At 42.0% G+C, this 15,790-nt stretch overlaps 1 protein-coding gene across 1 annotated transcript in view; it reads left to right on the forward strand.

Moving 5' to 3' along the window:
* FOCAD (focadhesin) overlaps positions 1-15,790 on the forward strand; it is a 226,511-nt gene that overhangs the window by 77,654 nt on the left and 133,067 nt on the right. Inside the window, 2 exon segments of the mRNA XM_044300978.1 lie at positions 12,496-12,702; positions 13,553-13,640. Of these exon segments, the coding sequence (XP_044156913.1) occupies positions 12,496-12,702; positions 13,553-13,640 (295 nt within the window).

Consider the following 15,790-nt stretch of genomic DNA (forward strand, 5'->3'; position numbering starts at 1 on the left):
TTGCGAACGGAATGGTGCCCGTGTATTGTGAATCCGCTTATGCGGTCCGCGATAGGCAACAGGACACCTACGGTCGTGTGTAATAGGCCTTAGAGAGGGGATTATGTGTCTCTAGCTTCCCCCTTGTGCGCCTTTAACATTAGCACAAGTCCCACTTTTTTTACAGTGTGCAGTCGTGAAAATAGTAACAGCATTCACTCTTTATCTTTCACAAATTGATTGAACCTTTAAAGGGTTTGTCCCATCAAAAATATTCTACATTTTGTAACCAGCACCTGGATCTAAATGCGTTTGTATTTGCAGTAAATATTCACAAAGTCATTTAATAAGATGTATCTGTATAGCCTCATCTGCCGTTTGTTCTTTTACTTATTTCTCTGTCCATCTTAGGCTACTTTCACACTAGCGTTCGGGGCTCCGCTTGTGAGTTCCGTTTAACCACTTCAACCCCGCTAGCTAAAACCCCCTTCATGACCAGGCCACTTTTTACACTTCTGCACTACACTACTTTAACCGTTTATTGCTCGGTCATGCAACTTACCACCCAAATGAATTTTACCTCCTTTTCTTCTCACTAATAGAGCTTTCATTTGGTGGTATTTCATTGCTGCTGACATTTTTACTTTTTTTGTTATTAATCGAAATTTAACGATTTTTTTGCAAAAAAAATGACATTTTTCACTTTCAGCTGTAAAATTTTGCAAAAAAAAACGACATCCATATATAAATTTTTCGCTAAATTTATTGTTCTACATGTCTTTGATTTAAAAAAAATGTTTGGGCAAAAAAAAATGGTTTGGGTAAAAGTTATAGCGTTTACAAACTATGGTACAAAAATGTGAATTTCCGCTTTTTGAAGCAGCTCTGACTTTCTGAGCACCTGTCATGATTCCTGAGGTTCTACAATGCCCAGACAGTAGAAAACCCCCACAAATGACCCCATTTCGGAAAGTAGACACCCTAAGGTATTCGCTGATGGGCATAGTGAGTTCATGGAACTTTTTTATTTTCTGTCACAAGTTAGCGGAAAATGATGATTTTTATTTAATTTTTTTTTTTTCTTACAAAGTCTCATATTCCACTAACTTGCGACAAAAAATAAAAAATTCTAGGAACTCTCCATGCCCCTCACGGAATACCTTGGGGTGTCTTCTTTCTAAAATGGGGTCACTTGTGGGGTAGTTATACTGCCCTGGCAATTTAGGGGCCCAAATGTGTGAGAAGTACTTTGCAATCAAAATGTGTAAAAAATGGCCTGCGAAATCCGAAAGGTGCACTTTGGAATATGTGCCCCTTTGCCCACCTTGGCTGCAAAAAAGTGTCACACATCTGGTATCGCCGTACTCAGGAGAAGTTGGGGAATGTGTTTTGGGGTGTCATTTTACATATAACCATGCTGGGTGAGAGAAATATCTTGGCAAAAGACAACTTTTCAAATTTTGTTATACAAAGTTGGCACTTGACCAAGATATTTTTCTCACCCAGCATGGGTATATGTAAAATGACACCCCAAAACACATTGCCCAACTTCTCCTGAGTACGGCGATACCAGATGTGTGACACTTTTTTGAAGCCAAGGTGGGCAAAGGGGCACATATTCCAAAGTGCACCTTTCGGATTTCGCAGGCCATTTTTTACACATTTTGATTGCAAACTACTACTCACACATTTGGGCCCCTAAATTGCCAGGGCAGTATAACTACGCCACAAGTGACCCCATTTTGGAAAGAAGACACCCCAAGGTATTCCGTGAGGGGCACGGCGAGTTCCTAGAATTTTTTATTTTTTTTGTCGCAAGTTAGTGGAATATGAGACTTTGTAAGGAAAAAAGAAAAAAAAAAATCATCATTTTCCGCTAACTTGTGACAAAAAATAAAAAATTATAGGAACTCTCCATGCCCCTCACGGAATAACTTGGGGTGTCTTCTTTCCAAAATGGGGTCACTTGTGGGGTAGTTATACTGCCCTGGCAATTTAGGGGCCCAAATGTGTGAGAAGTAGTTTGCAATCAAAATGTGTAAAAAATGGCCTGCGAAATCCGAAAGGTGCTCTTTGGAATGTGTGCCCCTTTGCCCACCTAGGCTGCAAAAAAGTGTCACACATCTGGTATCGCCGTACTCAGGAGAAGTTGGGGAATGTGTTTTGGGGTGTCATTTTACATATACCCATGCTGGGTGAGAGAAATATCTTGGCAAAAGATAACTTTTCCCATTTTTTTTTATACAAAGTTGGCATTTGACAAAGATATTTTTCTCACCCAGCATGGGTATATGTAAAATGACACCCCAAAACACATTCCCCAACTTCTCCTGAGTACGGCGATACCAGATGTGTGACACTTTTTTGCAGCCTAGATGCGCAAAGGTGCCCAAATTCCTTTTAGGAGGGCATTTTTAGACATTTGGATCCCAGACTTCTTCTCACGCTTTAGGGCCCCTAAAAAGCCAGGGCAGTATAAATACCCCACATGTGACCCCACTTTGGAAAGAAGACACCCCAAGGTATTCAATGAGGGGCCTGGCGAGTTCATAGAATTTTTTTTTTTTTTATTTGCATAAGTTAGCGGAAATAGATTTTTTTTTTTTTGTTTTTTTCTCACAAAGTCTCACTTTCCGCTAACTTAGGACAAAAATTTAAATCTTTCATGGACTCAATATGCCCCTCAGCGAATACCTTGGGGTGTCTTCTTTCTGAAATGGGGTCACATGTGGGGTATTTATACTGCCCTGGTATTTTAGGAGCCCTAAAGCGTGAGAAGAAGTCTGGAATATAAATGTCTAAAAAAAATTTACGCATTTGGATTCCGTGAGGGGTATGGTGAGTTCATGTGAGATTTTATTTTTTGACACAAGTTAGTGGAATAAGAGACTTTGTAAGAAAAAACAAACAAAAAAAAAAATATATATATATATATATATATATATATATATATATATATATATATATATATATATATATATATATATTTCCGCTAACTTGGGCCAAAAAACTGTCTGAATGACAGGGGGGTGATCAATGACAAGGGGGTGATCAATGACAGGGGGGTGATCACCCATATAGACTTCCTGATCACCCCCCTGTAAGGCTCCATTCAGACGTCCGTATGATTTTTACGGATCCACGGATACATGGATCGGATCCGCAAAACACATGCGGACGTCTGAATGGAGCCTTACAGGGGGGTGATCAATGACAGGGGGGTGATCAATGACTGAGGGGTGATCAGGGAGTCTATATGGGGTGATCAGTGGTTCATAAAGGGTTAATAAGTCACAGGGGGGGGGGGGGGTGTAGTGTAGTGGTGTTTGGTGCGACTTTACTGAGCTACCTGTGTCCTCTGGTGGTCGATCCAAACAAAAGGGACCACCAGAGGACCAGGTAGCGGGTATATTAGACGCTGTTATCAAAACAGCGTCTAATATAAAAAATCACATCTCCAGCCTGCCAGCGTGCGATCGCCGCTGGCAGGCTGGAGATCCATTCGCTTACCTTCAGTTCCTGTGAGCGCGCGCGCGTTCACAGGAAATCTCGGCTCTCGCGGGAGGACGCGTATATGCGTCCACCCAGAAGAGCAGGGCTGCCGGCAGGACGCAATCCTGCGTACGGCGGTCCTGAGGCGGTTAAAGGCTCTCACAAGCGGCCCCGAACGCATTCGTCCAGCCCTAATGCATTCGGAGTGGATGCGGATCCGCTCAAAATGCATCAGTCTGGCAGCGTTTGGCTTCCGCTCCGCTCAGCAGGCGGACACCTGAACGCTGCTTGCAGTGTTTGGGTGTCCGCCTGGCCGTGCGGAGGCAAACGGATCCGTCCAGACTTACAATGTAAGTCAATGGGGACGGATCCGTTTGAATTTGACACTATGTGGCTCAATTTTCAAACTGATCCGTCCCCCATTGACTTTCAATGTAAAGTCTGGACGGATCCGTCTGAAGCTACTTTCACACTGAACGGATCCCATCGTCTGCATTATATGAGCGGATCCGTCTGGGCGGATCCGCTCTGAACGCAAGTGTGAAAGTAGCCTTAGTAACATCCCTGAGGTGAGCAAACATGCTCAGTTCTATCTTTTAACTCACACCAGCTGTATCTACTCTTAGAAGCTGTGACAGGTGAAGGGAGAGAGCTGCACCAGAATGAACATGCCCTTGAGCTATGATAGGGAGGGAGCTACAACAGAAAGTATACACCCCCTGCGACAGAGCATGCCCTGAGCTATAATAGGGAGAAAGCTACCTAACAGAAAGGACATGCTCACTGAGAAAGAGCGTGCCCTGAGCTGTGAGAGAGAGATGCAGCAGAAAGGATAATTCTCCTGAGGAAGGACTGTCCCTGAGCTGAGATAGGAAGAGTGCTACAACCGAAAGGACATGCCCCCTGAGAAAGAGCATGCCCTGAGCTGTCAGAGAGAGCTTCAGCAGAAAGGTTAGGGAGAGAGCTGTAGCAGAAAGGACATGCCCTCTGAGAAAGGATACAGCCCTTGATCTGTCAGTTTAAAATAAATATTGGAGAGCAATTAATGGAGATATCTCTGGATCCATGTGAGGTAGAGATGGTTCTAGCTAATGTGGGGCTGTGGTAATGGAGACTGCAAACAAGTTTTGCTTCTCATTAGCCACATCCTACATTCTCTGTAGTTCATGACTCTTCATGAACTCCATTCCTAATGAGAGTTAGCTGAAGATCATATTAAATTGTATTCAGGATCATAATCCCTGACAAGCGGAGCAGAGGGAACGATGAGGCAGCTCTTAAGCTCAGTGTTGTGAAGTAACTTTTTCCTCATGTGATTTCTTCCCAGACAAAACGAGCCATTATAACAAATGAAAGGTATTTGGGAATATATATTTTTAATTAAGTAATATTTAGTTATTTTCATGTTCTTAATTTCCAAAGAACCCTTTTAAGAATATTGGCACTGTCCTACTGTAAAATGTATGGCCTCTGTGGAGGTCTTTCCAAAGTTTCAGCAAATATCGCGAGTAACTTTGTCACGTGTCACTTCATTTATTGGCATAAATTGCTGTATCAGAATACGAAGCTGAACTCGGAAAGACCTCCGCAGAGGCAATACATTTTACAGGACTGAGACAATATTATCAAGAATTCCCATCCAGATTCGCTGAACCCTACTCTACACCGGAAAATCAAATCTACAACACCTATAAGGTGATGTGTGAGGCAAGGTGCAAATGGTGCTTGTTTCTTTATGCAAAGCCTGTGAAATTCCCCCCATTACACCTTTATTTTGGACCTGTTACTGTATTTCCAGCTTAGTCTGTCTGTTCAAGCCACTTGACATTATGTCTTGGTAATGTAGATTTTACTATTGAAGATTAATGCATTTAGAAGTGCAAATTGAAACTTTTCACTATAGTAGTTTGACATTTTATATTCAAATCATTTGACTGTTGAAATAACTTGTAGTAAAGGAATAAATGCAGCTAATATTATTTTATACATAATGTATACACCTGGAGGAAATCTTGAATACTAAGCTCTCCAGAAAGCACCTCTACCCTAGTCATAGAGGGGACTCCTCTATTAGCCAAAACAGAAAATCGTTGATAATCTTGACCCAGACATTGCATGGTCACTCTTGAATTGTAATATTAGCCATGTACTGCCATGCAACTGCTGCAGCTTAAATGGATAGTGAGCCACAGCTGGTGACATCACATTAGATCTTTGCCAGCTGAAGCCACCCATCTCGGCAGGTTTGGCTGATTATCTGATGTATATGGCATCCTCTCCCTTGAATGCTGATGTCAGGGGAGATGAGGATCAAGCATGTTGGATTTCAAATGCTTGATCGTTTTGTTCTTGGAAAGGTGTTTGGCAGCAGCTTTCTCCCCTCTCCCTCATTGAGTATGCATGTTTTGGAGGATTTTAGAGAGAGGTGTTGGCCGGATGAGTATTCAGCTGATTGTACTGCTTTGTTATCTTATATGTATAACCACCTTAAAGGGGTTATCCAGGAAAAGATATTTATGACTTATCCTCAGGATTGTACATTGGTCATGTGGCCTACTTGCAGCTGAGCCCCATTCAAGTTAATGGAGTTGAGCTGCAATACCAAGCACTGCGACTATACGATGTACTGCTGGGAGACAATTATTCTTACCAGTGCTCCAGTGAGTGCAGCGGCTCGCAAAAACAGCTTATTGGAGGGGAAGGGTGGGCTAGGACTTGGACCACCGCTGATGTGATAATGATAACCTATCCTGAGCATAAATGATCATTTCTCGGATAACCAGTTTAACCACATAACTGTTATGCCCAAGCTCAGCTCAGGCAGTGGGAAAAGTATGTTAAAGTAGCCCTAAATTAGAGCATTTGAGATGCACTCTGGTGCTCCAAATCAATGTACCCCCAAGGGGTTAATATCCACGTGTGGTTGAGAGACTGGACACTGACTCAGACGTTGGTCAAAGCAATCTCTAATTTATTACAGAAAGTAAGTGGTATATGTATCTTCAGAAAAGGGCAGTACTTTCTGAGGCCCAGGCATTATTTCAATGGCTCAAAAGGAAGAAGAGATAAGAGAGAGGAGATAACACCCTGGCTTCTGCGTACTGGGCACTACTTTGGAATGTGAACTAATGTAAACATCTGGTTATCAATCGCCATTATGTAATGGCGTTTATCCTAACAATAATACTGCATGCGTCATATGTGACACTTCAAGGAGGTGCTTCTCTATAGGCAGTGTATACATATCATCAAGTCATATGATTGGCTTATGCATTCCTCCACAATCTACAGGGAGTGCAGAATTATTAGGCAAGTTGTATTTTTGAGGATTAATTTTATTATTGAACAACAACCATGTTTTTAATGAGCCCAAAAAACTCATTAATATCAAAGCTGACTATTTTTGGAAGTAGTTTTTAGTTTGTTTTTAGATTTAGCTATTTTAGGGGGATATCTGTGTGTGCAGGTGACTATTACTGTGCATAATTATTAGGCAACTTAACAAAAAACAAATATATACCCATTTCAATTATTTATTTTTACCAGTGAAACCAATATAACATCTCAACATTCACAAATATACATTTCTGACATTCAAAAACAAAACAAAAACAAATCGGTGACCAATATAGCCACCTTTCTTTGCAAGGACACTCAAAAGCCTGCCATCCATGGATTCTGTCAGTGTTTTGATCTGTTCACCATCAACATTGCGTGCAGCAGCAACCACAGCCTCCCAGACACTGTTCAGAGAGGTGTACTGTTTTCCCTCCTTGTAAATCTCACATTTGATGATGGACCACAGGTTCTCAATGGGGTTCAGATCAGGTGAACAAGGAGGCCATGTCATTAGATTTTCTTCTTTTATACCCTTTCTTGCCAGCCACGCTGTGGAGTACTTGGACGCGTGTGATGGAGCATTGTCCTGCATGAAAATCATGTTTTTCTTGAAGGATGCAGACTTCTTCCTGTACCACTGCTTGAAGAAGGTGTCTTCCAGAAACTGGCAGTAGGACTGGGAGTTGAGCTTGACTCCATCCTCAACCCGAAAAGGCCCCACAAGCTCATCTTCGATGATACCAGCCCAAACCAGTACTCCACCTCCACCTTGCTGGCGTCTGAGTCGGACTGGAGCTCTCTGCCCTTTACCAATCCAGCCACGGGCCCATCCATCTGGCCCATCAAGACTCACTCTCATTTCATCAGTCCATAAAACCTTAGAAAAATCAGTCTTGAGATATTTCTTAGCCCAGTCTTGACGTTTCAGCTTGTGTGTCTTGTTCAGTGGTGGTCGTCTTTCAGCCTTTCTTACCTTGGCCATGTCTCCGAGTATTGCACACCTTGGGCTTTTGGGCACTCCAGTGATGTTGCAGCTCTGAAATATGGCCAAACTGGTGGCAAGTGGCATCTTGGCAGCTGCACGCTGGACTTTTCTCAGTTCATGGGCAGTTATTTTGCGCCTTGGTTTTTCCACACGCTTCTTGCGACCCTGTTGACTATTTTGAATGAAACGCTTGATTGTTCGATGATCACGCTTCAGAAGCTTTGCAATTTTAAGAGTGCTGCATCCCTCGGCAAGATATCTCACTATTTTTGACTTTTCTGAGCCTGTCAAGTCCTTCTTTTGACCCATTTTGCCAAAGGAAAGTAAGTTGCCTAATAATTATGCACAACTGATATAGGGTGTTGATGTCATTAGACCACACCCCTTCTCATTACAGAGATGCACATCACCTAATATGCTTAATTGGTAGTAGGCTTTAGAGCCTATTCAGCTTGGAGTAAGACAACATGCATAAAGAGGATGATGTGGTCAAAATACTCATTTGCCTAATAATTCTGCACTCCCTGTATACACCTGTACAAAGATGAGAAAACAGACCCTTCCCACAGCACAGCTCTTTGCCCCCCCCCCCCCCCTCTTCTCCAGTCTTGAAACAGAGGGGGTGGGAGGCACTTGAAGAAGAAAAAGTTAAAGGGAGTCTGTCAGCAGATTTACCCCTTTTTAACAGTTGCCATTCCGCTGTAGCTGCAAAACAGATTATTAACACAGTACCTTTATACGCTTTGGTGGACTTTTAAATCTGCCAAAAACAAACTTTGATGAGGGCTCGCAAGTGCCCAGGGCGGAGTCCACCGGGTTGGAGCCCAGGCAGCTCTGCCTCTTCGGCTCTTATCCCCGCCCAGCCTCCTCCTCTGCTCGCCTATCTGTTGTCTCTCCCCCTCAGCGAGATCCCGCGCCGATGCGATAACTTCCTTGGCCGGGGCATGCGCACTGCAATGCCCATTGCTGACACGGCATCGCAGTAGCTTATGCGCATGCCCCGACCAAGCAAGTCATTGCGTCGGCGCGGGATCTCGCTGAGGGGGAGAGACAACAGATAGGCGAGCAGAGGAGGAGGCTGGGCGGGGATAAGAGCCGAAGAGGCAGAGCTGCCTGGGCTCCAACCCGGTGGACTCCGCCCTGGGCACTTGCGAGCCCTCATCAAAGTTCGTTTTTGGCATATTTAAAAGTCCACCAAAGCGTATAAAGGTACTGTGTTAATCGTCTGTTTTGCGGCTACAGCGGAATGGCAACTGTTAAAAAGGGGTAAATCTGCTGACAGACTCCCTTTAATTCATTACAGTCCTAGAGATACAAAATATAGAATAAAATTCACACATCTTAAACAAGTACTTAACTGTTCTGCATCTGAATGGTAGCAGCTAGAAACATGCAACTGGTCTTGTTTTGAAAGTTTGGCATTCCAGGCTTTCATACAAGATCAAAATGCTTTAGTACAAGTTGAATAGGAGATATCACTAGCCATAAAAATCGAGTCGTGAATAATTGCGGATAAAACCTGCTTTTACTTTCACTTTCAGCTGCATTCACTGCTTCCCAATTTCTAACAGTGATATCTTCCCCTGTACTGAAGATATTGCTGTCATTGTTTGGCATGCCAGCTTTCAAACAATACAAGGGGGAGCAGTTGCAGAGCTGACAGGGTGCAGGAGGAAAGGCAAATTAATAAAATATATAAAAAAAATATATAGAAATGTGGCATTATCATCATTTTAGTGAGCCACATAATAAAATTGTTATCTTTATCACACGGTGAACGCCATAAATAAATTCCACAAAATAATGTAAACATAGCAGTTTTTTCTTTCCCCCTAAAAATAAAATAATAAAAGTTATTTAATACACTATATATAGCTCAAAATGGTTCCTAAAAAAAATACAACTAATCCGACAAAATAAAAAAATAAAAAATTTGAAGAAAAAATTTAAAAAGTTATGACTGCTGGAACACAAGGGGGAAATATTATTGGTCCATAAGGCTAAAATGAATGATGTCACTAGGGGGTTAGAAAAATGCAATAGTGTCCCCGGAGTTGTGCACCAAAAAGATTTACTACCATCACACATTTAAAAAACTACAATAAAAAGTGACATTTTTGGGAGGGTTTTTCATAACGTGACTGTTAAGAGATTATCAAAGAATTTGCAGCACTATTTTTTATGTAAAAAAGTTCCAAATGATGACGTAGATGATATTTGCACTAATATTTGTGACTTTTCACTGTAAAAGAGTGGCATTAAAAGTTTGTAGTGTTATCTCGAACAGGGATACAAATTATTTTCTCTCTTTAGAACAGGCCTAGATGCCCTACATTTGACAAATTGTAACCAAACACACTTTTCGCTAAGGCTACTTGAACACTAGAATGTGGTATGACGGATCTCAATACCGGAAAAAAAACGCTTCAGTTTTGTCCCTATTCATTGTCAATGGGGACAAAACGTAACTGAACAGACCGGAATGCTCCAAAATGCATTACGTTCCGTTGTCATTCCGGAGAGCATACTGCAGCATGCTGCAGTTTGCTTTTCGTCCTGGGATGCGGAGCAAGACACAATAGAAAACGGATCCGTCCCCCATTGACTTTCAATGGAGTTCATTACTGATCGGCTATGTTAAAGATAATACAACCGGATCCTTCATAACGGGTGCAGATGGTTGTATTATTCGTAACGGAAGCGTTTTTGCTTAACCCTGCCGGATCCAGCAAAAACGCTGGTGGGAAAGTAGCCGAAGACTTATCATGACTGACATATGAAACAGCAATCTTAACCGTTTAAGGACCCATGATGTAGCTGGGTCAGATCCCTAAACATGGTGCCCGCTCGCATGTGCAGCGGGTGCCTTAGCCGCAAGGTTTCTGCTATTTTAAATAGCAGAGACCCGCGGCCCATGTATGCGGCATCTGCACAGACCGGAACCGGAAGTCGCGCACTTCTGTTCCGTTAACAGCTTTCCCCGGCTAAGATCGGGGAATCTGTTACCTTGCGCTAATTGATCTTGGCCTCAAGCAGGCTTCAGAGTCAATTAGATGTATATATCAATACAGGCCACTAGGTGGCAGCCTTGTATTGATATAGTGCAAATGAAGTCTTCAATTATGGCTATTTAGCCATCACTGAATACTATGGGCAATCGAATGATTGGCAGTTATTGTCACCCCAAGGTGACTTAAAAAAAAAGTTAAAAAAAAGTTTTTACAAATATAAAAAAAAAAAAAAAAAAGTTCAAATCACCCCCCTTTCCTTAAAATAAAAATACTTAACCAATAAAAAATAAAAAAAATCATGGGCATCGCCGTGTGCGAAAATGCCCATACGATTAAAATGTAGCAATATTAATGGCATATAGCAAATGGCGTAGCGGGAAATAAAATAAAAACAACCAATTTGCCATTTTTTGTCACTTCAACTGCCCAATCATTTTTTTAATAAAAAGTGATCAAAAAGTTGCACACACTTAAAATTGATATCACTGAAAAGAACAGATCGTCCCGCAAAAAATGACCCTCACACAGCCCTGTACTCCTAGCTACAAAAAAGTTATAGGAGTCAGATAATGGTTATGAGAAAAAAAAAAAAATTTCTTAAGGTTTTAATTTTTTTTCTGTATTAAAACGTAAAATTAAAATTATACAAGTGTTCATTTTAAATTAAAATTATACAAGTGTGGTATAGTTGGAACCGTACTGACCTGGAGAATGAAGATAACGGGTCAATTTTACCGCATAATGTACAGTGTAAAAAAAATAAAAACCTTGATCAGAATTTGTTTTTTCCCCAATTCTACCCCATTTGGAATTTTTCAATTTATCCAGTTAGGGTCTTCAATGAGCTGTGGGCAAAGCCTGGTTTTCCCTGCATCAGCTACCCACTCTAAAGTCTCAGGGCCTGTCAATCAAACAGGGGGAGGCCTGGGTGGCATTACTTGTGGAGCAATGGTGCACTGAATGGATTTTGTTTGTGAAATTTAACCTTCATCCAGGAAAAACAAACAAAACATGACCGCTTTTTCCAGAAACAGCGCCACTCCTACCCATAGGTTGTGTGTAGTATCGCAGCACACATCCACTCAGTTAAATGGAGCTGACTTGCAGTACCAGGCACAGTCTATGTACTGGTTCAGTGCTTTTTTTTTTTTTTACATTTTTATCTTTTGGACAACCCCTTCAATTTGAAATGGGTTTTGATGGTGCCAGACTCTGTTTAGTAACTCTCCCCGTTGTGGTCTCCTTTCAAGAATACTACCAAGCTAATATAGGACTATCTAGCTACCATAAAAAGTCAGGTGTACATAGCGGTGTGCTTGCTCAAGTGCAGCACCTACACTTTGCTTATCATATGCTATAGTGTGCAGTATACACATTCGCTTGTACTTACCACAGGGACGAGATGTCTGCATTGATCTCTATATAGTGCGCTCACAGTGTAAGAACTGAGGGTATTGGCTTGTATGGCCAGCGTGTCCGTTTTCATCCTGATCAAGGACAGTAACCTGCCCGTTTGGTTTAGCATGTATTTCTGTTGCTCATTGTACCTGATGCCAGTTGTTTATTTTTTTATTTTTTCCCCCCACTAAACTATATATCATTTTGTCGTTCTTTTTAAGTGACTTGTATAGAAATTGATTTGTTTTAAACTGCATTCCTTTATCGGTTGTTGTGTTTCATTTCTTACAGCTCTCAGATTGTGCACAAGTGACAGAAGCTACCATGTACATGAAGGATCTGTGTACAAAATTTTTTGAACATTCTGACTTTTGGAGAAATGAGCTTTGTCTGCTGTCACTACAGGCTTTGTGTGTGTGTGAGTACAGCCTAAAAGTCACTGGTGACTGCTCCACCCTCCTACAAATTCTGGAAGAAAATATCAACCTGCTGAAAAAAGTAAGTGGGAAAAAATAGACATGCCAATCTTTATAGCAGCATGACACAATGGATATCAATATACCCTATAGTAGGGGTGCAGCAAACGATTATTTTAGTAATCAAGTATTCTACTGATTATTTTTACGATTGAGTATTCTAATGAGTTAAAATACTGTTTTCCTTTATAAAAACTCATCAGACCCCCTGCCATGAGTCCCTAACACCCTTCGTTCCTCCCTGTGCGATCAGCCCAAGTGCATCAGTTCCCCCCCAGTACCATCAGCTCCACTATCCCCCAGTACCATCAGCTCTATTCCCCCAGTGCATTCAGCTATCCCCCACCCCAGTGCCTTCAGCTCCACTCCCCCAGTGCCATCAGCCCCTCCATGCTATCCATTGCCATCTTTCCCCCTCCCCCAATGGCTCCTTGCCATCTGTCCCCCTCCCCCAGTGCCTCTATGCCTTCCACCATGTCCCCCACTCACTCAGTGCCATCAGATCAGCCCCTCCATACCATGTCCCCCATCGCCATCAGTCTTTCTATGCCATTTCCATCCATGTCCCCCAGCGCCATCAACCACTTCAAATAACAGGTGCCCCCCAACCCCCTTTTCCCCAGCAGATTCGGGCCCCTGCTAACTTATACTTACCTTTCCTGGCAGTGCGCTGACAGCATACCAACCATGACTAGGCCATGTGACCGATGAACATGATGTCCCTGGTCTAGGAAGAGGCCGCAGAGCTTACCGGAGCTCAAACAGCTGATCGGCAGCAGTGCGGGAGTTGGACCACCACCAATCAGATATTGCTTCTCCTATTATGGACTATAATCAATATAGAATTTATTTTTATTTTTTTTACATTGCAGGGTTTTCCTAAAGAACAGATTTTAACTGGACTTAGCTTGCTTCTGCTGCAGTCTCCATGCAATCATCATAAGCAAATTCTAAATTTAGGTAGGTCTAAAACTTTAAGTTCTCCTAAGATGTGTACCTACTGTTTGCCTTGAACCACATACGGTAAGTTGTCCTCAACAAAACCGCAGTAGAAAGAAATTAGAAAGGATATGTTGTCATCAAAATTCTTGCAGCTGAAGTTTTGGATATGTAAGATTGGTATCGTCTCATCATAGAAGTTAAATTGCAAACCTATTTTTGCATTTTATTGTACACCATATAGTAGCATTCTTTCCATAGAAGGGCTGTACACCTTTTATTGATTGATGGCCTATCTTTATTCCCCGCACCATCGCCAACTAGCTGTTTGGCAATAGCGTTGGAAGCAGACCGCTTCAATAAAGGCAATGAGAACAGCGCTGCAATGACGAGCTCAGTCCGCTACAAAGCAGACAGAGCTGCCGGCCTCTGACTCTGGAGCTAATGCCAAACACTTGATCGTAGGGGGTGTGGGGGCACCTGCCAATCAGCTAATAAACAACTCCATTAAAGCAAATATAGAGCACACACATTAAGCTGACATTTCCACTTTTCTGCACTGACTTATCAGCTTTGCTGTGCAGACTGGGTTAGCAGCAGCAGAGGAATGGAGGTTTAATGGAAGCTCTCTTACATTTCTCGATTTTGCTGATATAAGGGAAGATAGCAGCAATATATGCACATACAATGCTCTGTATACATGTCCCCCTGTTACTCCTCTGTAGAAGGTGTTGTACTCATCTTTTCCTGGTGACTATTGGTCAATTGACCCTCCTCTGATCACTCATTCTCCTGCACTGCAGCTGTACATAAAGGAAGTCTGTCACCAATTTATCATGTGACACTTGAATGCTGGTCACTTGAATCAACATGGTCCTTTTGCTACAATCTGATAGGGCACCATAAAACTGGTGACAGATTTGTAACCAGAGAATCAAAAAAAGGACAATAATACTTGTCATGAGTAGGCGTCACTATAACTCAGATTCAATGACACAAAAATAGTGGTAATTATGTTAAAACATAACTTTTACTAATACAATTAAAAGATAGGCCCTAAATGTGAAAATCATACAACATGGTAAGATCAAAGACCAGCAGAAGTGAAAACCAATGTGCACGGCGGCACCCAAACAATATAAGGTAAAGGTGCTCGGCGACACTTGGGATTGATAACCGTACTCCTACCGCTCTGTCGTCAACGTCCAGGCTGCAGTCTGCGTCCTGATGACACCGGAGTTATTTGCTCCGCCGCTCTCTTGATCTTACCATGTTGTATGATTTTCACATTTAGGGCCTATCTTTTAATTGCATTAGTAAATGTTCTGTTTTAATATAACAAATTACCCCTATTTTTGTGTCATTGATGACAGAGTTGCCAGATGTGGTGATTAAAAGTAGGAAGGCTTAGCAGCCGGTGTCTTGGCCTCCTCAGCCTCACAATTCGATTAGGAACTGTAGTAAAGTATAGTTTGAATCTATGCCAGCTCATAGATTTGATTTTCAGCTATGTGGACTGCCACTAAATGTGCCAAAGGCCTGAGCCTAAATTTGGTACATCTTGCTCTGATAATCCTAATGAACACCAGTCCTAATGAACCTGCCCCATTATTTCTTTTCTAAAGACTTAAATGTAATATGACTAATTGAAACCAAAATTATTACCCCATTTTTTGGACTGTAACACTCTACCGACCATTAGACGCCCCCAGGTTTAAAGTAGAAAACGAATATTTTCTACCAATTAAAGTTTATTTGGTAGTTTGAGGTGAAGGGGTCACTTTTAACAGTCTAGAGTAGAGGGAAATTAATACATTACAGTGAGATCTTGTTAATCTGTGTGACTTCTTTTGATCATTGAAAAAATACAGCAGATTCAACATCACAGTAAACATCAGAAGTTACGTGTACACTACAATGCAGTGCCCACTATGTAGACTTCTTACTGGTCTACTCCAGTGTTTCCCAACCAGTGTGCCTCCAGCTGTTGCAAAACTACAACTCCCAGCATGCCCGCAAAGCCAAAGGCTGTCAAGGCATGCTGGGAGTTGTAGTTTTGCAACAGCTGGAGGCACACTGGTTGGGAAACACTGGTCTACTCCTTCCACTGGTGACCTCATTAATGGTCCTTTAGCTACAATAAGTCAGAGCTTTCTTGTGTTTCCCTGCTC

Source organism: Bufo gargarizans, chromosome 7, assembly GCF_014858855.1.
Source record: "Bufo gargarizans isolate SCDJY-AF-19 chromosome 7, ASM1485885v1, whole genome shotgun sequence".
NCBI classification, from domain to species: Eukaryota; Metazoa; Chordata; class Amphibia; order Anura; family Bufonidae; genus Bufo; species Bufo gargarizans.